The following is a 27,026-nucleotide window of genomic DNA, read 5'->3' as shown; positions in this document are numbered from 1 at the left end:
TTGTGTCTCCGCTGCTGATGAACAGGACCTGGGGTGAGCTACTCCATTAAATAGAGCTTAAGGACCTTCGATGACGTCACTCCGGTCATCACATGATCTTTTACCATGGTGAATCACCATGGTAAAAGATCATGTGACGTACCATGTGATGACCGGAGTGACGTCATCGAAGGTCCTTAACCTGTATTTAATGGAGCAGCTCACCCCAGGTCCTGTTCATCAGCAGCGGAGACACAAGGAGATGCCAGCTTCGCGAGCAAGTGGACTAAGGTGAGTTAATTTTTTTTTTTTTTTTTTTTAACCCCTCTAGCGCTGGTTTACTATGCATTCTGTATTCAGAATGCTATTATTTTCCCTTATAACCATGTTATAAGGGAAAATAATACAATCTTCAGAACATCAATCCCAAGCCCGAACTTCTATGAAGAAGTTCGGGTTTGGGTACCAAACATGCGCGATTTTTCTCACGCGAGTGCAACGCATGACAATGTTTTGCACTTGCGCAGAAAAAATCGCGCATTTTCCCGCAACGCACCCGGCTCTTATCCGGGCAAAAAAACTCACGCCCGTGTGAAAGAGGCCTTACAGTAGCATTCCTGTTTGTGGTTCAGTGTCGTTTAAGGGCCCGGAGATCACGGGCATCCAGTATGGTTTTACGGCCTTGACCCTTACGCACAGAGATTGTTCCAGATTCTCTGAATCTTCGGATGATGTTATGCACAGTTGATGATGATAGATGCAAAGTCTTTGCAATTTTTCGCTGGGTAACACCTTTCTGATAATGCTCCACTATCTTTCTGCGCAACATTGTGGGAATTGGTGATCCTCTGCCCATCTTGGCTTCTGAGAGACACTGCCACTCTGAGAAGCTCTTTTTATACCCAATCATGTTGCCAATTGACCTAATTAGTGTTAATTGGTCTTCCAGCTCTTCGTTATGCTCAAATTTACTTTTTCCAGCCTCTTATGCAACTTTTTTGGGATTTGTTGACACCGTGAAAATTTGAATCAACGTATTTTTCCTTTAAAATGATACATTTACTCGGATTAAACGTTTGATCTGTCATCTACGTTCTATTACAAATAAAATATTGACATTTGCCATCTACACATCATTGCATTCAGTTTTTATTCACAATTTGTTTAGTGTCCCAACTTTTTGTAAATCCAGTTTGTACATTCTGCTGCATTGTGAAGATCAGTTATTGTCATAAATTCTCCTGTGCGTGAAATGCCTATTTTTAATCTATCTTCATAGAATATATGATAGTATGGTCCTGTGCTTTCTGCAGCATGGTGTTTAGAATTTAATCTTTTCCTGATTAAGCTTACAAAGCACTGTGCCTATTAGATAAACTCTTTTATTCCATTCATATTAACATAGTTTGTAAGGTCAAAAGAAAATGTTTATTAAGTCCAACATGTTATCCTCCAGTATGTAGCCAGATGGTAAAGCATAGGAGACAGTTGCAAATTTACCGATATTATAGGCCCCGTTTAGCAGAAACTGGCATTTTTCAGTCCATATTCATAGACAGCACTTTTTTTTTTTTTTTAGAATTTTCACCGTTTTTCTTTATTCTTTTGGCAGGATACCATTGAAAATGAAACACAAAAGATTGTCATTCTGTAGCAGAACACATATGTTAAAACTTCCTTCTGATATGACTTCTACAGCAGTCATTTATGGGGCTTTATTCCTGGCACGCTGGATTTCTACAGCGGCCAGGAATAAGCGCTTCACGGGTCTCCCATGCAGTGGAGAAGAGGGGCTCAGCTCTCACATGGGAACCCAGCCCTTGCTCTAATGGCCTGGACTGTTAGAAACACATGTCCAGGCCGTTTAACCCCTTAGATGCCGTTACCAATAGCGATCACGACATCTAAGTGGTTACAGAAGAAGTGGACTCCCATTATTTCCTATCAGCACCGCAGGAGTGAGATCGTTGGGTGCCGATGTCTGTGCACAGCACTCTGCGACCATACGAAGACTACAGTCCTGCCTGAAGTGTATCCTGGCGCAGCCTGCTGGTGGATGTCAGTGTAGCACTGACAGAATAATACATTGCATTAGCAATGTATAACAGAAGCGATCAAAAGATTGCCTATCCCCTCACATATTTGGTATTGCTGCATCCATAACTACTTGCACTATACACTTGTCATGTAATTTATCCTCTACAGTGATCGAAAAACATTGTCAGAATTAGTGTTTTTTGCTTATCTGCCAGCAAAAATGGAATAAAAAGCGATCAAAATGTGTAATGTACCCAAAAATGGTTCCCATTAAATTTACAAATTGTCCCACAAAAATCAAACCATCGCACCGCTCCATAGAAAAAAAATAAACAGTTATGGGTCTTGGGATGCGGTGATTCAAAAACATTTTCACTTTATTTATTTTTTAAAGGAGATTTATTGTGAATAAGTAGTGAAATGTAAAAAAAAAAAAATAATATATGTATTTGTTATTGCCATTAGAGATGAGCGAATTTCCGCTTATGAAATTCGTTCACACTTGATTTGGTGGTAAAATGTGAATTGCTTTATGGATTCCGTTACCACTGACCATAAAATAATTCTATGACGGAATGCATAACGGAATGCCTTTAGAGGCATTCTGTTATTCCTTCCGTCATAATAGAAGTCTATGGGCTGCAAAACGGATCCGCCCCGGACTCCCTGCATAACGGAAACGGGACGGATCCATTTTGCAGCCCATAGACTTCTATTATGACGGAATGAATAACAGAATTCTTCTAAAGGCATTCCGTTATGCATTCCATCATAGAATTGCGTTATGGTCCGTGGTAACGAAATCCATAACGCAATTCACCTTTTACCACCAAACGAAGTGTTAAAGAATTTCAAAATATAAAATTCTCTTATCTGTAATTGCCATAATTGTACTGACCCAGAGAGCAAAGTTATCATGTTATTTATGCTGAAAAATGAATGATGCAAAATTTATAACATAAAACCTCAGTATCAGTATTGTTGTTTTTCCCATCCCCCCAGAAAGAGTTAATTAAAGTTAATCAAGTAGATTTTTTAATAACTCTTTGAAGGCGACAATCCAAAAATTTAAAAATTGCTTGTTTACTAACACTCAATATGCTTACAAGGGGAAAGGGTTAAGGGTGGCAGGATTTGTAAATCTCCCCCTTTGTGTGGCAGAGAGTTCCATAGTGTTATTTCTCTGGAGAAACATTCTTTCCTTTGCACATAGTGGATGCCCCTAAGCTTAAAGGCTATGTTAACCTTTGGGGGCAGTTTTTTTTTATGATTAATGCATTGTACTCATTTTAAACTAAAAATATTTTTTTTATTGGTATTTCATAACTTTATGGCGTCCTTTTTCCTGTACATCGCTGACATACTCTAGTAGCACTCTTTGGATTTTCTGTCTTTTCCGTCAGACCAGGAACAGACGGACTCCTTATTTCTGCTCTCTGACCTTATAAACATTTATAATAGTGTTTATGACCTCTTAGTAATTTAGAGATAAGGTATTTGAGATGACCAGCACAAAGTAAAAGTACCAGTCACGCAGCTAGAAAAACTGTTAACCCTTTGTGACAGAACAGCTCAATATTTTTAATAAAAGCCAATTGAAAAAAAGATTTTTAGCCAAAAATGAGTAACATGCAATCCTAAAAAAAAATTGGCCGAAGCTTTACATAACCTTTAATCTTTATAGTATATATCAATGGCTTACCATAGAGGCAGGGCGCATGACTATTATGGTAGACTGTTACGCACTACACCAGGGGTGGCTCTCTTTGCCGCTTCAAATGCGGCTCTTGCGGTGGAGATGGGAAGCAGCTGCGTCTACCATGTTCTCTTCACTAGCACAGTGGAGAAGGAGGGAGTCCCTCCCTCTCCACTGTGAGGCGGCTGCCGCTGCCACCAATGTGGTGGCTGTAGCTACTGCACCACAAACGAATGTAATAAATTCAAGTATAGGAGGCAGCAGTTGCCGGCGGCGGTATCACATACCCGGCCTCAATAACAGAGCATGCGATCCGCCAAACCGCAGAAATTAACCCCTCAGGTGCCGCACCTGAAGGGTTAATTGCCACGGTTCGGCGGATCATATGCCCTGTTATTGAGGCCGGGTATGTGATACAGCCGCCGGCACCCGCTGCCTCCTATACTTGAATTAATGTGTTAATTACATTTATTGTTGGAGCAGTGCGCCCCCCCAGTGTTGTAAATTATAACCATTGGTGGCGCAGTCCCCCCCAAGTATTAGTATCATTGGTGGCAGTGGCCACAGGGTCCCCTCCCTCCTCTTCATTGGTGGCAGTTCTGATTGGAGCCCCAGCAGTGTAATCCTGGGGCTCTAATGTGTTACCATGGCAGCCAGGACACTACTGAAGCCCTGGCTGCCATTGTACGCTCCCTGCTGCTGTGTATACTATTCACAGGGCAGCAGGGAGAGTGTGAAGTCCTATTCACCCTAATAGAGCTCTATTAGGGTGAATAGGACAAGGGTTCTAGCCCCCAAGGGGGCTAATAGTAAATAAAAATAAAAACACCAAAATACTAAAAGTTTAAATCGCTCCCTTTCCTAATTTTACATATAAAATTTTGAAAGAATAAAAAATAAACATATTACATATCGCCATGCCCGAAAAAGTGTGAACTATTAAAATATTTTAAAATATTTCCTTTGCGGTGAACGCCGTAACAAAAAAATAAAATCACAACCGCGCGATGTATAGCTTGTGGCTCCTGGTAGTCATAAGTTTTTGTTTTTTTCTGGCTCTTTGCGTCCGTAAGGTTGGCCACCCCACTACACTGCTTCACCTGTTATAGTGGCTACCTTCTACTGGAGGATGATCACTATATATAGATGTTAAATTCACTATACAGTTAGTGCCTCATAGTGGTGGCTGCATGTAACCAAACTTGTATAATTTATCATGAAAGCTCATTATCTAGATATATATTACAATACTTGATGGTGATATAAGGTGGAGGTCTCAGTGGGAAGTGGAGACCATTCTGAGTTTTACTATGGGGCCTTATTATTTTTGTTTGCGCCCTAGTATGTAGTTTCCTGTTTTGGCAGTTATTTTACTATAGTTTGCAATCGTGTAATCCAGTGGTTTTCCTTATCAGTATCCCTTGCAAGATTATATTAATAATTTGGGATACTTCTTATAAAGCAAAGATCTATTGATTCAAGCCAGTATGTCAAATCTTTCTATTTATATGCTCTTTTATATGAGGTCTGAATTCTTACAGACCCTTTTATGTTAGAGATTAATCGGCATTCCTTACACTTACTACATCTGGCAGACACATAATGAAAAAGGTAATAGTAGTCTAATATCACGCGCCAGAAGTAGGAAATTCTAGACCAGTTGTAAAACTATAGCAAAGTGTAGAAATCCAGTTCAGTATTGTAGTCTAGCTCAGCATGGCTGATGGGGCAGAAGATGTGACGACTGTCACTATTTTAAACATTTAACAAGTTTCATGTTCCCTGTGGTTTGGTTTTAGAATGTAAAGTTTTGGATGTAATACAATGGTCCGCAATGTGTCTGAGCATTGGGGCAAACCTCAAACATAGCCTGGCAACAGATGTCTATCTTTCCCAGCCAGAAGTCAGAAAAGGTCTTTTTAATTATGATTCAGGAAATTGTTTCATATTGAATCTGAAGGAAGATTTTGTGTTGCTTTCATAATCATTTCTCAGGTTTTGCCGCAGAAATATTCCTTTTGAAACTGAGTAATAGCCTGTGAATGTTTCTTTCCTCCATGTCTGTAGTTTGAGATTCGTGAGGTGGTTTGACTTTGTTTGTACCTTTATAACGCTGGACTTTTATAATATCTGCACTCTGGAGTAGAAAAATGAATCAATTTTCTTATTCAAAGGTGTAGAAACATTGAATAGGTCCTGCTTATTTTAGGCTGTTTATTCATGGTTATTATAGCCATTGTCACTGATCACTGGAGTTTATTGTAATCTACAAGAGTCGTAATATAGTGTGGTATTACACAGAATGTTTTGCAAGGACAAGATTTTTATGGTGTGGCTTCACCCTGCTGCTTTACACCCAAAACAAAAAAAAACGAATTATTGGCCTCGTAAAGAAGCAGAGGTGAGGAAAGGGACAGGATCACCGTCTGAGATAATCACTATCAAACTGTAAATCTTCTACCCATCTTCCTTTCCATCTTTAGTTAGTAGAAGGGTATCTCTAGTTTTCACCAAAGTCCACCATGGACTTAGTTGCCAGGGACCCAGATTATGTATGCAGAGTAAAGAGGCAGAAAATTAGTGTGAGCTCATAGGTAGCACACCTATCCGATGCCTAGGAGTAATAGGAGCGTTAAACAAGCCAAAGTCAGAGCCAAGTTAGTCACTAGCAGCCAAAACAGCATACAAGGGGTTAAGCCAGAAAACAAACTGGGGAGTCAAAGCCAAGAGAAACAGTTAACAGCCTAATCAGAAGTAAAGGAATTCATCAAGTATCTAACCAAAGCCAATACACAGGAAGGTTCAACAGAAATGCAACACTGTTCTGTGCACACAGAACTAACAGGAGCAAGGAAAACATAATCACAGGCAAAGACAGCAGTAAGCACAATGTTAAAATCCGTATCCTGGCTGTGGGATTGGACAATGAGTAAGAAACCCGATTGGCTTGGCATCAAGTCTCACAAATAGATTAACCATCTGGAGCTTAACTGGTCAGCATAGCAACCCTCCTAAAAGAGTCATGCACTGGATTATGGCTAGGTAATTTGTAGTGTTTTTGGATCAACCTCTTAATTTATAGTATTCAAATAGTACTTTAAAGAGTTCATAGAGACGAGTCACCCATTCATGAAAGTCACTCAAGTTCTGAGGCATGTGGGATGTCCAAGCCCTTTATTTTCAAGAGGAACTGTGTATTGCTTAATTGTCTAATTTTTTAAATTGTTGCCCCTATGTAAGACATATAGGGGATCATTTATTAAGACTGGCGTTTTAGACGCCGGTCTTAATAAACCCCTACACTGGCGTTGTATCCGCCAAAGTTTCATAACTTCGGCGTATCCACCGCCGCTTTTAAATGTAAGACAACGTCCTAGCCATCTTACATTTAGACCTTTTTCTACACCGTATACACCACACCCACTTTTTTAGACCTGGGGTGAGCAGGGAAAAGTCACAGATTGCAGCTCAACTAAGCATTGCGCCGCAATCTGCACCTGAGATACGCGTATTCATAAATGACCCCCATAGTACATCAATGACTGAGCCTACTGCTATATCGTAAAATTATAAACTTTTATTAAGACCAGTGTTTTAGACGCCAGTCTTAATAAACCCCTAAGCTGGTGGTGAATCCGCCAGAGTTATGAAGAAGCGCCGACCTCTACATAATTTCGGCGGATCCTCCACCAGTTCTAAATGTAAGACAGCTTCGGAGCTGTCTTACATTTAGACCTTTTTTATGCCTGAAACAGGAGTAGAAAATGGTAAATGAGACAGGCCTGCCCCTCGTGAGCGGGGAGAAGTCGCAGATTGCGGTGCAACTAGCCGCTGATATAGGTGTATTTCAGCTTCATAAATGACCTCCCATGTTCCCAGCCACCACTGCCAAACATGACCCCCTTTTGACTAGCTGATAAAAGGAATGCACCATAAATCAGGCTCCCTTCATTCCTGTGGGATTTTTTATATTAATCTCATAATAATTCATAGAGAGACTGCCTTTCAGTCCACTCTAGATATTGTGTGAATCAGTCCGAGCAGGGGACACATTTGGAAATGGAGGCAAGTTTGTTGTTAGGGGAGACTTGTTCTAAACAGATTACCAAATCTCCATGGTCTTCATCTCATCTGTAACATGCACTCCATTAAAATTGCTGAATTGTAAGGAATAAACCTCACAAGGAATAGAATATTTTTGGGAGATAAAACGGCAGAAAGCTGGACATTTGTACCTCCTCTTTCTTCCAGGAGTTGTCTTGTTGAATTCTAAATTCACTTCCCATGTCCACAATCAATTTGTTAAAAGTTTTTTCCTTGCTGTAATAAAATGTAATCCGGCAGATGAGAAGATACGTAGCTGTGAGCTTAATATTTCTCATGCAATTAGATCACTCGATTCCGTTTAAAATCCCACCAAATGGCTCACAGCAATTTAGATGTAATTTAGGATTTTAGGCATAGTTTAGGTTTGAATAGGGTTGTCACTTATTTTTTTTTTCATATGCTCTGTATTGTCATAGAGGGGGATCCCTTGAACAAAGAGCATTTCTTACTCTAGCAGACCTGACCATGTACAGATGTAACAGGCGCTAAAGTAATTCCCAATGCATTAACATATAAACTTATCGCACAGGTTTAGTTTAATAATGTGCTAAACTTGTCGCACTGTCGGGTTAACCGAGTTACACTGTCGGGTTAACACATTAACCTACTGATATTGGGGCTTGTTAGATCTGTATTACTTAAATTCCAACTAGCAGCAAACTTGTAAGGTTATAACAGCTGGTTGCTGAAGGTTCCTGAAGCTGTACTCGTAGAAATCCCCTCATAACGTATATGGCCATATTTAAGTAACTCAGAATTTAGAGAGAGAGTCACAGTTTGGTACTTTGGTAGTTGGCATTTTTTTTAATGTACTTACAGAGATATTGCATTGCAGTAGCGGCAGCTAATTTTGGAATGGTGACAGAAGGTGCAGCCATATTAGTTGTCACTTTTGAATGAAATTCTTAGTAACTGATGGGAAGACAGTTATTGATAGAACAAGTCAGTGGAGACTTATCATGAGGGCAATTGTTTAAATTTGTTTTGCAGTCTGCTTTGCTGTAATTTGCACCAAATTTTGCACAACATTTGATACATTTGTTAATTTTAAGTCTAACACTTCTGTCTTGAGATGCTACTCCACTTTCTACATCAACCCTTTACTGGATTAAAACTGCAACTTTTTAAAAAGTCTAATTTGATAAATATGACTTAAATCACTTTGCCCACAACAATCAGTAGTTGACTTCAGGAAAACACTTGAGCCTGAGTGGTGAGTAACCTCTGGACATTTGAAACCTTAACCCCTACATTTCTCTAGACCACCATGAATTGTTAAAGTAACCCCTTTTCTACCCCAGACCTCCAGAGATACTTGTATTAATGCTTTCTGTGCTCTAAACATTAACTTCTTAACTTCCCTTGAGCACCAGGAATGCTGTCCTTAATCACTTTTGTTTCCTAGGCCACCAGGAATGCTTGTGATAACCCTACTCCATGCCCCAGACTGCCAGGGATATTGACAGCTATCCATTCTCTGATATAGGCCACAAGGGATACAGCCATTAACCACTGTGTTCTCCTCACCCCGGGGTTGATCCTATTAACCCATCAGCTACCCAGGCTTATTATGGCAATTTATTTTGCATCATGTAGCAATATTTATTTGTTGTATTTTAGAAGGAACAATGCCTAGATCCCGAAATCCACCCACACTAGCTAATTAGGCTTAGAAAGAACATTAATTATGATTGTACAAATTATGAGTTAATAGGCCGTGAAATGATGTCTATATGACCGATCGATTATGGTTTGAATATGTTGCATTTGTATTATTTAGAACCTAGACAAATTATCTTCTTTACAATGTGGAGCTAATGAGCATCAATTTTTTTATCCTCTGCTGTTCGGCCACCGATTTGGTCCCAGCTCCTCTCCACTTCCTCTTCTGGGACTTAACAATGGCGGAAATGGCTTGAACTGCCCACTGAGCCAATCAGTAGCTTAGGTGGAGCACTGCTGAACGTGACTGGCTGAATGAGCAGACTAAGCCATTTCCAACATGTCAAGGCCAAGAAGAGGAAGTGGAGAAGAGCAGGGACTGGAGGAAAAACTGACCCCAAGTAATCACACAGGAATACCCTTTTACGTTTGCTTCAAGACAACACCAAGTTTGAAAAACATGCCCCAGTTCATGCAGAATTTGCAGCAAGGTACCATCATTTTTTACCCAGTTAGTAAAGGAAATTTCTCTGCAGTCTCTATGCCGTCACAACTGGAGTCAGGAGAAACTATGCACCTAAAGTGGAAATTTAACAAGACAGGTATTTAGACAGGTAGTTCTGTGTCAGTCAGTGGATTTCTTACATTTTCTACGTATTTCATGTGCTGCATATAGTATATTTCATTTTTCATTATATTATAGCAAAATACCATACAGCCACAGAGGATCATTCACTACTATTTGCAATGTAGTAAAACATGGGCCTTGATTATTTCAACGCAACATAGGGACGGAAGCAAGGGTTGAAATATGTTGCGATCTTTCATAAAAGGTAATCTTAAACAGATGGTAATACAATTACAGAAGCTAGACACGCAGAGATTCATTTAGCAGAAAGATGCACAGGTTCATTGGAAAGTTTACTAAGGAAATTTCAGAGGCCCTGGCGAGGTGCAGGACAGCATACAGGTTTCTCTCACAGTATCGTAGCACTGCTTGAAAGCTTTTGTAACCATAGTTAAAAGATCTGCAAGAAAATTTAGGGAATTATAGATAGTTATTGACATGAGCATCAGACTAAGACACAGTGGGGGAGAATAATTATCAGGTTTTATTTAAACATAGTTTTTTTTGGTATTTTTGGCTTGCAAATAATGCCATGATTTTCATTCATTTTAGAAGTGTTTCTTTTATCCACTCATTTTTAACATGACCATTACTCTTTATTCAAATGAGAACTTAATGTCCACCATTGGCCGTGGTCAGCACTGGAAAGTGGGGGAGCTGAGGTGCACAGAAGCTCTAATTTGTATAAACCCCTTTAAGCTATGCTCCCATTTGTGTGCAGGTGTAGGGTATATGAAGATTAGAAAACTGTCAAACCCACTTGATAAATGTAGTGCAAAAAACTCCCACATTTTGAATCATAAATCTGCGCCAAAGTAAGGCTGCTTTCACACTAGCGTTTCTATTTTCCGGTATTGAGTTCCATCATAGGGTCTCAATACCAGAAGAAAAAGTTTCAGTTTTGTCCCAATTCATTGTCAATGGGGACAAAACGTAACTGAACAGAATAGAATGCCCCAAAATGCATTCTGTTCCGTTTGGTTGCGTTCTAATTTCCGTCATGGGACACAATCTGACACCATAGAAAATGGATCCATCCCCATTTACTCCGTCTTGGCTATGATAAAGATAATACAACTGGATCCGTTCATAACAGATGCAGAAGGTTGTATTATCAGTAATGAAAGCGTTTTTGCTGAACCCTGCCGGATCCAGCAAAAACGCTAGGGTTAAAGTAGCCTATAGCATGTTAGAAAGTTATACAACTTTTAATTTATATAGTTATTAGGCCTTATTAACCAAAAACTGAAAACCACCACTTTCTCTGGGACTATAATACTGAGATAACCTATCATTAGGATAAAATTAGAGGAAATTGTATTTTTCACTGGAGTTTTTGCTTACCACCCCTTCCCACATTAATCTCTGCCTCAAGATCTTCATGACTATTTACTATTATTATTGACTATGCCTTCCCCCCTAAAACATCATAATGTATCCTGCAGGTACAATACTAATAGAGGTTGTTATGATCATATCACTCATCAGGAACTTACCAGGATGAAGAGTTTAACCAACTCCAGACTTCCGCTGTACATGTATTGGCATTTAAACGTGGGACCCCTAAGAAGCTGAGCAGACGCCATGGTTGTCGGGTTTCTAGTTATTGCTGCATTCTAAAACAGAAAAGAAAATATAAATGGCCAATTTGCCATTTTTTTAAAAAAAAGTGATCAAAAAGTCATGCACACTCCAAAATGGTATCAATAAGAACAAAAATGAGGCCATGGACATAACTATAAAAAAATGTATGGGGATCAGAATATGGGAAAACAAAGGACATTTTTTTAAATGTATTAAAGTACAAGAAGAACTGTATAAATGTGGTATCACTGTAATCATACTGATCCGAAGAATGAGGGGAACCATATGCAAAACCTGTAAAACTGTAGCAGAATTGCATTATTTTTCCAATTCAACCCCATTTAGATTTTTTTCCCGCTTCTCATTAGATTTTATGCAGTAATAAATGGTGCAACTTGACCTGCAAAAAGCAAGCTCTCGTATATCTATGTGAACAGAAAAATAAATAAGTTATGGCTTTGAGAAGACAAAGATTGCAAGGTCCCTGAGTGGTTAAAGAGCACCTGTAAACAGGATTAAACCCGGAATACTGGTAGAGATAATCCTGTAGATTAAAATGGTGTCTTGTGCAAGTCAGTTGAGGCATTCCTGACAGAGAAAAAATGTCATTCTTTATGCAAATGAGGGCTTAATGTGCACCAATGGAAAGTGGAGGAGCTGGTTGCACAAAAGGGCTAGTCTTTGCCCCTCGGTGCAACAAAGTCCTTATTTGCATAAAAAATAAATTTATTTATTTGCAGGAAATTATTTTCACATGAAAGGTATCATTTTAATCAGCAGGATATACCCTACTAGGTAGCATATCTTGTTTAATAGGGCTTATCCTACTTATGGGTACTCTTTAACATGAGATATACTGTATACAATATATTAGCTGCACATTTGAGTAAATTAAATTAGTGAATATGCAGATAGCTCACAGCAGTGATTTAGGGTGATTCTTCTTAGCGCTACCTGTGTAGCCTTTCTCTTAAAGAGCATATCTCTCAGTTCTGCACTGATCTGTCTAGACATGAGTAAGTTGGATCTATTAAGAAAAATTACTTCTACAGGAAGACAGTGACAGATGCAGTTTTAGTGCAAATCTTTAGAACTATCCATAAAGTGATTATGACATGTACATGTGAAGCAATGTCTGCACAGATGACTGATAAAGCAATGTCCTACACGTTGACATGTTTTCTCTTTTGGGAATCATCATGAAATGCAGGAAATTAACTATAAGAAATGTAAAGGTATCACCGATGTGAATTACATTTGTTGACCAGTTTACTTAATTTATGTAATGTGAAAACAGGTGGCATACTGGACCCTGGAGTCGGTGCTCGGCTACGTGTGGGGTTGGGATACAAACCAGAGATGTCTACTGTTCAGGCCAGAGCGATTCTAACAATAATTCCGAGCAAGAGTGTGAAGGTAAAAAGCCATCAGCACTGCAGCCATGTAATCAGATTGACTGCCCCCCAGCTTGGCACGCAGAGGACTGGCAACAGGTATTTCTATATAATTGCCGCCGACATACATATATGATCATTGATAATAAAGTAATGCACCAAGGAAGAGTTGTTGGAATTTAATGAAACTTTCTATGTTGTGAATGTAATGATGATACAGTATATGTAAGTGATTACTATATTACAGTGAAAGGATACATTGATTGGGGAATACTGTAGAATTGTAAGGAGGCTTTAGTACTTGAGATACAAGATGAGATATGGTTGGTCATGGAGGCATAGAGATACTGTATGGTGTCCTGTGGCACATTTGCCCACAGATGTTACAAAGGTGGAGCCTGTAGATCCTGTACACATGTAGGTTGCTGAAGCTGGCATCCCAGCAGGTTCCAAAAATGCTTGACCAACAACCAGGCAGGCCAAGAAACTGTTGCAATCTGATGGAGACATTCCTGGGAAACCCTTGTTGTGTGTGGCAAGCATTATCCTGCTGATAAAATGCCAGTTGGAAGTCCTGCCATGAAAGGCAACACACTTTGGCACCGGATGTCCTGCACAAGAGCTGTGTCCCTGGTATCACTACTAGGGGTGACCGACTGTTGATGGCAGTCGGGGCAGTGTGTCGCTCCACAGCAAAGGCAGGATTGAAGTGTTCCTCACTAGGCCTCCATACTCAAACCTGACTGTCGTCTGATTCCAAATAGAGCCTAGATTCATCATTACAGACATTGCTGTTTCAGTCCGCAGCAGTCCTGGTTTCTCATTTACGACTCCACCACAAACTAAGGCCACAGTTGCTGGCTGTCAATGGCACAAAATGTAATTGGTGCTGTGACACCAAATTTCCTTCCGCTAAGTGCCTGGAAATGGTTTGGACAGAGACAGTGGGCTGAAATGAAGGTGCCACCTGTGTCTGGATGGTGTACAACAAAACTGTGGGAACTGCTCATGCTTGTCGGTGAATCAAACAGTCCTATCTACTGGTGATGTGTCTGTGCTGTCTGGAGCCTGTTCGCCATGTGTGAATGCCCTCATGTAACCCCTGCTCCCAACACCTCCTAACAGCTAGGTTAGAATGACCAAGATGGCAGACAGTTCATCGAAACAACCATCCTGCTTATCTCAGTCTAGTGATGCGCCCCTTCTCAAAGTCTGTCTAGTGAGAAAATGTCTTCAAATGCATCATAGAGGCAGGTCTAGCAGTCAATCTCTCACCAAGAGGTACACTACAAAAAAGTGGCCTCTGAAAGTCGTTTTATAGAGCAGTGGGGGAAGCACTTTTATGTCTTGTTGTCCCAGTGTCTAATCAGACCACAACTGTTATCATTTACATATCTGCCTGAGACATTACCTCATGCCAAGTTTTACAGCAAGCCCGCATTTCTATCTGGGTGCCTTATCTTTTTTTTGTCAATGAGTGTATATTCAAATTTCTGAATTCCAGTGATTCTAGAGATTTGTTGCTATTTTTACAGACTGTGAACATTGATTTTAAAGTTCATTTCTATCCAAGTCCAGAAAATTTCAGGAATTTTCCAAATAAGAAATATTTATGACATATCTTCAGGATAGGTCACCAATATCTGATTGTGGGGTTCCAGTACCCAACACCACCACCAGCTGAAAAGGCCACGGCACTTTGTTGCGCGAAGATGCCTCCTCACAGCATACAAAGCATGGAGTCACACATTGTATAAAGACTGTGCTTGGTATTGCAACCCAGACACATCCACTTGAATGGGATTGAGCTGTGCCTAGACCATGTGACCAATGTACTTGATGTCACTTACCTAGGAAAAGGCCACATATGGGGCGCCATATCCTCTTCAAACTGCTGATCGGTGGGGGTGCCAAGAGTTAGGACTCTGCCAATCAGATATCAATGAGCTATCCTGAGGATAGGTTATCAATGTTAAACTGGCTGGAGACTGGCTGGTAGTCTAAGGGTAGGTTCACACAGAGGATTTTGTCTGCAACAAAATCTTCCACATATCCAAATGCCAAAACTGCTTCTCTGTGCAGCGGTTTCCACTGTGGGTGTTCAAGCAGACCCATTTGAATGGAGCTAAACCACAATGCGGCTTTGCAAGGGATCCACATGGTAACTACACCAAGAAAGGACCTGTACATTCTTGGCGCGGTCTTAAAAATCGGGCAGCAAAAATCCTTGGCGCATGAATTGTGCCAAAGCATTTTTTTTTTAATGGGAGGAGGTTTCGGAGCAGATTAGACCTGGTTTTTGACACTCAATTTGTACTGAGACCCATGCCCAGAATCCTCTGTGTGAATCTACCCTAAGACTCATATCCCATTTGGTTACTACATTTAGTGTATACTCTAAGCAGTGGTCCAGAGTATGTGTGTAATATGTGTGCCATATGTATGTCCAAAAATGAGTGTTTTTATAATGCATTTGTCAAATATACATTGCATGCCTTATTTTCTTAGGCTCTTTTGAAAAATATAGCCAAAAATGCTTTTAAAAAAACAGGGTGCAGCATGGAAGCGTATTTTGTGGTCATTTTTAAAGGAGATCTGTCACCAGGATAATCGCTATTGAAGTAAAGCCATAGCCTTATAGCACTTATTTTTAGATGTGCCTTTGTTGTTTATTTGGTATGCAAATTAGCCTGTAAGGTGCCCAGAGGGGCGTCACTCTTGAAGAAAGAAGCCCAGGCACGCCTCCTGCTAGTGCCCAAGCCCGCCCTCATGCTGGGAGCAGGGAAAAGGGGGCAGAGTTATGGTTTGAATGATGTAGGAGGGGTTTTGTGGACACATTGTGGCAGGGGGTGTGTCTGGGCTCCTTCCTGCAAGAGTGACACCCCTCTGGGCACCTTACTGCCTCATTTGCATACCAAACAAACTGGATTTTCAGAGGATAAAAAACATCTATTGCTGGAACAAAGGCACATCTGGAAATAAGGTACTAAGTGCTATTAGGCTATGGCTTTACTTCAATAGAAATTATCCTGGTGACAGATTTCCTTAACAGTGTTATGAATCTTCATAGAATGTCATTGTTCAAATATGTAGAGGACAAATGTGATGTGAACAGAGCCTAACTTACAATGAATCCTCCATTTCTGAAAAAAAAAAACAACTAAATCATACCGTATGCAGGGCTGGATTAAGCCATGTGGAGGTCCCTGGGCAAAAAGTCTTCTAGGGCCTCCTCTAATTTAAATTTTTAATTTAGCTGGGAAAGCTGCAAGCTGCATGTAACTGGCTCTAGGCTGCATGCCTGTCTGCTGCTTCCACACGTCTCTAACGTCCACTTGTCTCAGTTGCTCTTTGTCCAACTTGGTGGTCAGTCCATAGACAAGTGTAAAAGTGGCAGTCTCTCCATAGTCTGGTGTAAACATTGCAATCAGTCAGTACATAGTCTGGTGTAAACGCAGAAGTTGGTCAGTCCATAGTCTGGTGTAAACGCTGAAATCAGTCAGTCCATAGTCTGATGTAAACGCTGTAGTCAGTCCATAGTCTGGTGTAAACGCTGTAGTCGGTCAGTCCATAGTCTGGTGTAAACGCTGAAGGTAGGCAGTCCATAGTCTGGTGTAAACGCTGAAGGTAGGCAGTCCATAGTCTGGTGTAAACACTGAAGGTAGGCAGTCCATAGTCTGGTGTAAACATTGCAATCAGTCAGTTCATAGTCTGGTGTAAACGCTGAAGTCAGTCAGTCCATAGTCTGGTGTAAACGCAGAAGTTGGTCAGTCCATTGTCTGGTGTAAACGCTGAAATCAGTCAGTCCATAGTCTGATGTAAACGCTGTAGTCAGTCAGTCCATAGTCTGGTGTAAACGCTGAAGGTAGGCAGTCTATAGTCTGGTGTAAACATTGCAATCAGTTAGTACATAGTCTGGTGTAAATTCTGATCCCATAGTTTGGTGTAAATGATGCAGTTAGTCAGTCCACAGTCTGGTGTAAACACTGCGTTCATTCAGTCCATAGTCTGGTGTAAACACTGCAGTCAGTCAGTCCATAGTCTGGTGTAAACACTGCAGTCAGTCAGTACACAGTCTGGTGTAAACACTGCAGTCAGTACATAGTCTGGTGTACACACTGCCGTCAGTCAGTCCACAGTCTGGTGTAAACACTGCAGTCAGTCCACAGTCTGGTGTAAACATTGTGTTCATTTAGTCCATAGTCTGCTATAAACGTGGAAGTTAGTCAGTCCATAGTCTGGTGTAAACGCTGCGGTCAGTCAGTCCAGAGTCTGGGGTAAGTGCTGCGGTTAGTCCGTTCATGGAATAATATAAACACTGCAGCCGGTATTCTGTGTGGGTGGGAGGACACAAATTTGCAGGCTCTGTGGTGGGTGTAGGAGCAGGGGAACCTGAAAGTGGCACAGGTCATAGAGACAGTGCAGAGGGCTGACATTATTTGTCAGTGACTCTGTGGGTAAAGACATTAAGTGGTCACGGCCATGCTGTGTAAGAGGTGCTGTGGGGACATAAAGGGTCTGGACTCTGGGGGGAGTGGACAGAAGGAACAGAAAGGAGCATTGTGAAATGTAGCCTTCCAGGGGTTCCTGTGGGCAAGGGAATACAGCACTAGGGGTTAGGAGGGGAGACAATAGGTGTTAGGGGCCCATGCAGGGAGTAGAAGGGAGCATAGAAAAACATAAATCCGTGGAATCAGCTGCCTGTACTCAGCACAGACAGGCAGCGGTTTCAGGGTTCCCCTGACCTTCCTCTCACAGTCACTTACCAAAAGCAGAAGCACATAGGGGGCCATTATGCAGCCACTCTTGTTCCTCTTCTCATTACTCTTAGCACAGAGATAGGGGTGAGCGGACTGCAGGAACAAAAGTCGCTTACTCCTCTTTCAGTATTAGTTCAGCCTCCACCAGCATCTTCAGGTTCGGCAGGAGCAACAATCCAAACCTGCAGATCGGTTGGAGACCCCTACATTCTGTGTAGTGGTGGAGGCCTTAGGCGCGAGCCCCTGGTGCACTCCCTTTAACCTGGCCCTGCAAACATGAACAACAGGCCATTGGGTTCTCTTAATACTGCAGCAACTACATGCTGATAATCAAGTTTCTGTTCATAAAAGTACATGTGAAGTTTCACTGGTACAGTACATTCCTGTTGCTAGAATTAGTTTCTTGTCTTGATCTTCCCCAGAAGCAGAGCTCCATGTATCCATGACCCCTCCAGCCCTTTTGCGCTGGGAATATAAACCAGCGCCATGATGTGTCAGTTTCACGCATGCGGCCTTTCTTGCCACTTCACAGGAACGTAGATTTAACAGATTGTACACTCTCAATAAATTACATTAAGTACAAAAAGTCCAAATCCACAGATTTAATCAGCAATGGGAACTGGAGTCACGGGAGGCATATTTCAGTACGGCCAGTTCTAGAAATGATCTGTTTTGCAAAATCTATTGACAAGGGCTCTATCTAAACAGAGCAAGTGACTTTTATGTTATTCTAGTCCTCCAACTACAAATGGAAAAAACACATTCAAATTTGGATTTTGTCCCTTGACAGATCCCCTGCAGACGTTTTTTTTTACAGTGGAATATCTGCTGAAATTCCACAGCAGCAAAATCCACACCAAATACCAAGTGGTGCAGATTTTGTCTTGGAATTCATAGCATAAATGCTGCAGGTTTACTGCCAATTTGATCCTTTGTTTTACAAAGGATGAAATCTGTGTTGGAAATCCACGGCATTAATTGACATACTATGGATTTAAAGCAGACCTGTCATCACAAAATGCGATGCAATCTGTAAGCACGGTGTTATAAAGCAGAAAAAGCTGACCAGATCTATCTACTGTATAGATAGATAGCCATATTTTTCGCTTTATAAGATGCACTTTTTAGCAAGAAAAAATCTTGTAAATGGCTGTCGGAGAGATCCAGCATGGCCAGACCCCCTGACTGCTTTTTTAAATGGGTTTTTGTAGCTGTTTCTTACTGATGATCTATCTGGATAGATCATCAGCATCTGATCAACAGGGGTTGGACACCCGAGACACACGTCGAACAGCTGTTTGAGAAAGCATCAGCAGTGGCGGTAGTGCCGCAGCATTCTCGCTGTTTCCCACAGGCCCAGTTACGCCACAACTACTATCACTAGCCTGGGTGCGGCTAAGCCCCATTGAATTGACCTAGAGAATATTTTTCCTAATTCTGTTGTCTAAACCTGGGGTGCGTCTAATAAAGCAAAGAATATGGTGTGTCTACATATAAATATATACAGTATATATATGGGTTTTTTTGTGTGTGGAAAAAAATTCTGTAGAAGTTTGAATTTATACATTTATATACAGCATTCTCTGTATAAGCATGTATGCATAGATAGCTGTCAGTGGGGTGGTCTTTGTTTAGAAAAAGAAAAAATATATAAATGTATAAATTGCAAGTTCTACTGAACCTTTTTCCACACACAAATATATACAGTACAGACCAAAAGTTTGGACACACCTTCTCATTCAAAGAGTTTTCTTTATTTTCATGACTATGAAAATTGTAGATTCACACTGAAGGCATCAAAACTATGAATTAACACATGTAGAATTATATACAGGTCCTTCTAAAAAAAATTGCATATTGTGATAAAGTTCATTATTTTCTGTAATGTACTGATAAACATTAGACTTTCATATATTTTAGATTCATTACACACAACAGAAGTAGTTCAAGCCTTTTATTGTTTTAATATTGATCATTTTGGCATACAGCTCATGAAAACCCCAAATTTCTATCAAAAAAAATTTGCATATCATGAAAAGGTTCTCTAAACGAGCTATTAATCTAATCATCTGAATCAACTAATTAACTCTAAACACCTGCAAAAGATTCCTGAGGCTTTTAAAAACTCCCAGCCTGGTTCATTACTCAAAACCGCAATCATGGGTAAGACTGACGACCTGACTGCTATCCAGAAGGCCATCATTGACACCCTCAAACAAGAGGGTAAGACACAGAAAGAAATTTCTGAACGAATAGGCTGTTCCCAGAGTGCTGTATCAAGGCACCTCAGTGGGAAGTCTGTGGGAAGGAAAAAGTGTGGCAGAAAATGCTGCACAACGAGAAGAGGTGACCGGACCCTGAGGAAGATTGTGGAGAAGGACCGATTCCAGACCTTGGGGGACCTGCGGAAGCAGTGGACTGAGTCTGGAGTAGAAACATCCAGAGCCACCGTGTACAGGCGTGTGCAGGAAATGGGCTACAGGTGCCGCATTCCCCAGGTCAAGCCACTTTTGAACCAGAAACAGAGGCAGAAGCGCCTGACCTGGGCTACAGAGAAGCAGCACTGGACTGTTGCTCAGTGGTCCAAAGTACTTTTTTCGGATGAAAGCAAATTTTGCATGTCATTCGGAAATCAAGGTGCCAGAGTCTGGGGAGAGGGAAATGCCAAAATGCCTGAAGTCTAGTGTCAAGTACCCACAGTCAGTGATGGTCTGAGGTGCCATGTCAGCTGCTGGTGTTGGTCCACTGTGTTTTATTAAGGGCAGGGTCAATGCAGCTAGCTATCAGGAGATTTTGGAGCACTTCATGCTTCCATCTGCTGAAAAGCTTTATGGAGATGAAGATTTCATTTTTCAGCACGACCTGGCACCTGCTCACAGTGCCAAAACCACTGGTAAATGGTTTACTGACCATGGTATTACTGTGCTCAATTGGCCTGCCAACTCTCCTGACCTGAACCCCATAGAGAATCTGTCGGATATTGGGAAGAGAAAGTTGAGAGACGCAAGACCCAACACTCTGGATGAGCTTAAGGCCGCTATCGAAGCATCCTGGGCCTCCATAACACCTCAGCAGTGCCACAGGCTGATTGCCTCCATGCCACGCCGCATTGAAGCAGTCATTTCTGCAAAAGGATTCCCAACCAAGTATTGAGTGCATAACTGAACATAATTATTTGAAGGTTGACTTTTTATTGTATTAAAAACAATTTTCCTTTATTGGTTGGATGAAATATGCTAATTTTTTTAGATAGGAATTTTGGGTTTTCATGAGCTGTATGCCAAAATCATCAATATTAAAACAATAAAAGGCTTGAACTACTTCAGTTGTGTGTAATGAATCTAAAATATATGAAAGTCTAATGTTTATCAGTACATTACAGAAAATAATGAACTTTATCACAATATGCTAATTTTTTTAGAAGGACCTGTACATAACAAAAAAGTGTGAAACAACTAAAAATATATCATATTCTAGGTTCTTCAAAGTAGCCACTTTTTGCTTTGATTACTGCTTTGCACACTCTTGGCATTCTCTTGATGAGCTTCAAGAGGTAGTCACCTGAAATGGTTTTCACTTCACAGGTGTGCCCTGTCAGGTTTAATAAGTGGTATTTCTTGCCTTATAAATGGGGTTGGGACCATCAGTTGCCTTGTGGAGAAGTCAAGTGGATACACAGCTGATAGTCCTACTGACTAGACTGTTAGCTGCTTTTTTCTTGCCATAATACAAATTCTAAGTAAAGAAAAACGAGTGGCCATCATTACTTTAAGAAATGAAGGTCAGTCAGTCCGAAAAATTGGGAAAACTTTGAAAGTAAGGGCTATTTGACCATGAAGGAGAGTGATGGGGTGCTGCGCCAGATGACCTGGCCTCCACAGTCACCGGACCTGAACCCAATCGAGATGGTTTGGGGTGAGCGTGACCGCAGAGTGAAGGCAAAAGGGCCAACAAGTGCTAAGCATCTCTGGGAACTCCTTCAAGACTTTTGGAAGACCATTTCAGGTGACTACCTCTTGAAGCTCATCAAGAGAATGCCAAAAGTGTGCAAAGCAGTAATCAAAGCAAAAGGTGGCTACTTTGAAGAACCTAGAATATGACATTTTTTCAGTTGTTTCACACTTTTTTGTTATGTATATAATTCCACATGTGTTAATTCATAGTTTTGATGCCTTCATAGTCATGAAAATAAAGAAAACTCTTTGAATGAGAAGGTGTGTCCAAACTTTTGGTCTGTACTGTATGTGGAATAAAACTATGTATCAGTCCGCTCAGCTCCTACTGCTCTGTAACAGGACACCTGAAGATAGCGTTGCATTTTGTGGTGCCAGGTCCTCCACGTCAGGGTTTGTGCGGATTCCATTGTGGGATTTTTTGCAGCGTGGGGATTACATTTTTTAAACTCTCATCCACTTTGCTGCTAATGCATATGCTGTATATATATTTTTGCATTTAATTAAATGTGTAGCATATACACCATATGTGGCAGTACCTTTAAAGAGAACCTTTCACCACTCCTGACATGTCTGTTATAGCAACCTCATGCATTCCCCATGTCATAATAATTCTTGGGGATTTGTTCTTATGACTCTATGTTATGCCATTCCTTTATTAGAAATTATAAATGAATTACTAGCAGTTTGTAATAAGTCCAGATGGGTGTTACCAGTTGGGGTGTGTCCTTGCACAGTCTGACACATAGTATGGTCTGTGTCAGACTATATGCAGGGACAATCCCCCAACTGGTAACACCCATGTAGCCCTTAATTGCAAATTCCAGTAATTAATTCATAACTATTGGCAGGAATGAAAGAAGAACGGCACATCATAGAGTCATAACAATAAATGCTCCAGAATTGTTATTACACGAGGAATGCAAGCAGTTGCTAAAACATACATCATAAGTTACAGGTCCCCTTTAAAATCTGAGTTAATTTGCTTGCTTATGTGATCTGTCATGCTTCGTGAAGTCTTATTTCTTTATTTCACTCCTATGTAATTAGTTTAGCTCCATCACCTTTTCTAATGCACAGTAAATAAGAAGCAGACATTGTCCCAAGTCGGACTCTTAAGTTAAAGCCGCAGATCCTCCCTCCCCTACGATTTAATAAGCCTGTAAATGGACACCTAGTGATTACCAGATTACTGGGATGTGAGGTGAGAGCTATTTGCAGCTGTAAGTCTTATACATATATCAGTTTGTATTTTGCTTTGCGCTCCTAAACGTGAATGTTGACATACGGTAATTAATCTACGCTGACGCAGAGCCAGAAGTGATCCAGCCCGTGACAGCACAAGGCTATTAGATAACATGATGAATCTGGCTGCATACCGCATGGTTCCTAAAAAGTGTCTGAGGAAGTGACACTGCTGTGTGTAAAGAGCCTTTTTCTCTGGGTTGTGCAGTCGACATGCGCCATGCAATATCTTGTGACTGAAGTGCTACTGATGGTCTGAACAATGCTGTGCTTGTCTTTTCAGTGTTCTCGGACGTGCGGAGGAGGTGTCCAAAACCGCAAAGTAAGCTGCAAACAGTTGTTGGCAGATGGCAGCTTTATGAAGCTTTCAGAAGAGCTCTGCCAGATGCAAAAGCCTACGAGTCAGAAAGCTTGTGGGAAAGTTGACTGTCCCCTACAGCTAATAACTGGACAGTGGTCTAAGGTCAGTGATATATGTGTCAGTAGAGCCATGATCAATAGCATAGGTCTGAAATGGGATTAGGGTTCAGCACTATGATGTCCATCAAAACCCTCACAATAAAATGAGGGCTTTGATCTCATGTACTGTATGACTATATTAATCGGTACAGTTGGTGCAGAGGTAAAATTCTATTCCCAAAGGTCTTTCTCAGGGGTGCACCTAGCCTTTCTACTGCCTGAGGCAAAAACTAAAACGGCTCCCCAACCCCCCAATGCCAATTTCTTAACCTAACCCCTTTCCTCCAGCCCTACTGTTAAAGACATACTTGGAAAACATTACATACAGAGCTACAAAACATACAGGGTAATACAGCGCCATATACTGTGCCCATTGTGCTTCCCAATACTATACTGCAGAAACAGATAATCCCCCTTCCACTGCCCCCTCTTGCCCCTACCTGGTGCTGCCTGAGGCAATCGCCTCACCTTGCCTCATTGGTGGTGCACCCCTGGTCCTTCTACCACATTAGAAAACACCAGTATATAGATGGCACATGATATGAGGGGCTCTATTAAGGATTTTGCATTGGGACCCAAGAAGTTCAGGTTACACCCCAGCCTATAGTCATCTATGATATATCTAGAACTCCCCTCCTCATTCTGCCATAGTTTTTTTTATAGTTCTAGACAAGAATGTAACTATAATGATAAGACTAACTGATCTCTTTAGCCTTTATGTGGAATTTTATGCTCCAAAATGACTGATAGCTTGTAAGTGGGTGCAGGGGCAACTGGACGGGAACCAGTGATTGACTTTGGAGGAGGCAGGACATAGAAACTGTCAGGGAACCCAGGAGGCATCAGACCTTCATCGACATAGGATCAGTAAGGCGAGTAGAAACTGTCAGGGAACCCAGGAGGCATCAGACCTTCATCGACATAGGATCAGTAAGGCGAGTAGAAACTGTCAAGGAACCCAGGAGGCATCAGACCTTCATTGACATGGGATCAGTAAGGCGAGTATTACTTACTTCTGGTCAAATCCTTTTAAAGCAAAGATGTCAACAAGAAGACTGTTTCCAAAAACCTCTACAACTAATGTAACTCTATGATATATGGTAGCATGTATATTACGATCAGTACAAGATAAATAATGCAAGGTGCTAAGAAAACAGGGGTTTATGTACATGAATGTATTTTTATTTCAGGTGCTGTTTTTAAAACAGACAGCACAATGATCCATACAATGCAATGTGACCATCCACACATCATTTTTTTTTTATTTTTATGAATCATGTGCCTGTTCCACAGAAATTACTTTAGGTCCTATTCTTGTTCATTTTTTAGGGATGAAAATAACCCTTTCTATTGATGGGAGTGAGAAAAATGCAGAATGCATAGCTAAGCTATTTATAATATTTCAATTTCTATAATATTTGTTTATGGTGTGAATGGCAGGCTTATGGCTTTATATTTGTGGATATAGTGTTCCTCAAGATGTGGTGTTGGAGTCCAGAGAAGGACTCTACTTTGTCAGAAGATAACGGCTAAAGGACAAGTAGTCATTGTTAATGGGTCGCTATGCCATGGACTTCCCGCCCCAGCTCTTGTAAGAACGTGCCGTGTAGGTGCATGCCACAGTAAGTATTGGAAAGTCAATTCTTATAAGTCTTAAATTTGAATTAAAGTCTGTTTCTAGAGACAGAAAAATGTACTAAAGCTCCCAAAATGTTCTCCATCCCCATGGTTACTAAATATGATAGATGAGAACACATGGGAAATTCTGAAGATTCTGAATGTTACTCTGCCCAATATAAAACTGTGGGTAATTATCGAAGGAATACCAAATTACCACATTTAGAGCTTCTAATAATGTCCGACCTGTTATTTATGGTGTTCTCACTTTTTTCCTTTTTATGCTAATACAAATCTATGTTTTTGGGTGCATTGAATTAAAATACACATCAGGTTTGGGTTTTATTTATTTTTATAATCCAAGAATTTCACATTATAGACAGTCAGTCGCATAGAAGTGAATGGAATGGTGGAGTGACGTGTGCACTCGGGGATCCCCATTCTCAGGATTTCTGGGGGAGTCTCAGCAGTTTGACACCAATGTGAACCTGCTTTTCATTCCTGTCCTGTGGATATAAAATGGAGCTGTAAAATGGCCATGTGACTTAAATGTCGATGACCTATCCTCAGGATAGGTAATCAATATCTGATCGAAGAGGGTTCGACCCCTAGGATTCCTACAAATCAACTACTTGAACCATCTGTTGTGCGCCAGCATGAACGGCAGCCTCTTCATAGTATGCCAAGCTGTGCTTGATATTGCAGCTTTATCCCATTCACTTGAATAAGACTGAGCTGTACAAAGGCCATGTGAAGTCACGGAGGGGTCCTATCAGTGACTGACAGCCTGCCCTCTATGAGCTGTCAATCACTGATAGGACCGTCTCCATGACTTCACAGCCCAGAATGAGCAGGAATTTAAAGATATAAAATGCAAGTTATATGTAATCTTTGCCCATAAAACTATATATCAACTTGCTCATCTCTTCCTGCTCTATAACATGCTGTTTTTTAGCTTACATTGCATTTTAATGGTGACAGGTTCCCTTTAATAATTGCACTGTTCGTTCTTTTAAGATGTAAGTAGTGAAATAAATTGCTTTGCAACATGTGTGGTTTATAAAACTGTACCCATTATTCACATTCTTTGATAATTACTGAGAATATGAAGTCAGTTACCAAGTTAAATAATTGCGTTGTGGATCTCATAAAGAAAAACGACACAGGTTGGTTTTGGTGTTTGACAAGGTTTAACATTATTTAATTATTATTATTTAGTGTTTTTTTTTAAATTCCTGGGTTTGAAAAGATTTCTTTTCATGTGGTCACCCGACCAGCCAACAATTTATTAATTACAATCACTATAAAGCAGCATTTTTTATATTAAGTCCCATGCCAAGAACATTCCTGGAATTCTATTGGATTTCTAACCGTGCTGCAGTCTCTATTAGTTGGCATTTCAGCCTGCCAGCCAGCTGTAATGAGGCACAGAATGACCTATTTGTAGGTGACAATGACTTGTTTATTCTGTGATATAACAGTGCCCCTTGTGTAAACTCCTGGTCTTAGTGGTTATGTGTTTCTGTGAAATACAGCTGTGCGTATTATTCTTTTCCCCCTATAATTTTTTTCCATATATGTCAAAATTAATATACACTCACCTAAAGAATTATTAGGAATACCATACTAATACGGTGTTGGACCCCCTTTTGCCTTCAGAACTGCCTTAATTCTACATGGCATTGATTCAACAAGGTGCTGATAGCATTCTTTAGAAATGTTGGCCCATATTGATAGGATAGCATCTTGCAGTTAATGGAGATTTGAGGGATGCACATCCAGGGCACGAAGCTCCCGTTCCACCACATCCCAAAGATGCTCTATTGGGTTGAGATCTGGTGACTGTGGGGGCCATTTTAGTACAGTGAACTCATTGTCATGTTCAAGAAACCAATTTGAAATGAT

General features: G+C 40.7%; 1 protein-coding gene across 1 annotated transcript in view; it reads left to right on the top strand.

Moving 5' to 3' along the window:
* Positions 1 to 27,026, top strand: part of ADAMTSL3 (ADAMTS like 3) — a 468,234-nt gene that overhangs the window by 359,254 nt on the left and 81,954 nt on the right. The window contains exons 18-20 of the mRNA XM_044279573.1: positions 12,991 to 13,186; positions 23,329 to 23,508; positions 24,973 to 25,126. Coding sequence (XP_044135508.1) covers positions 12,991 to 13,186; positions 23,329 to 23,508; positions 24,973 to 25,126 — 530 coding nt within the window. The remainder of the gene's footprint in view (positions 1 to 12,990; positions 13,187 to 23,328; positions 23,509 to 24,972; positions 25,127 to 27,026) is intronic.

Source organism: Bufo gargarizans, chromosome 2 (assembly GCF_014858855.1).
Source record: "Bufo gargarizans isolate SCDJY-AF-19 chromosome 2, ASM1485885v1, whole genome shotgun sequence".
In the NCBI taxonomy this organism is placed as follows: Eukaryota; Metazoa; Chordata; class Amphibia; order Anura; family Bufonidae; genus Bufo; species Bufo gargarizans.
The sequence above is the reverse complement of the archived record's forward strand: the minus strand, read 5'-3'. Positions and strand labels throughout refer to the sequence as shown.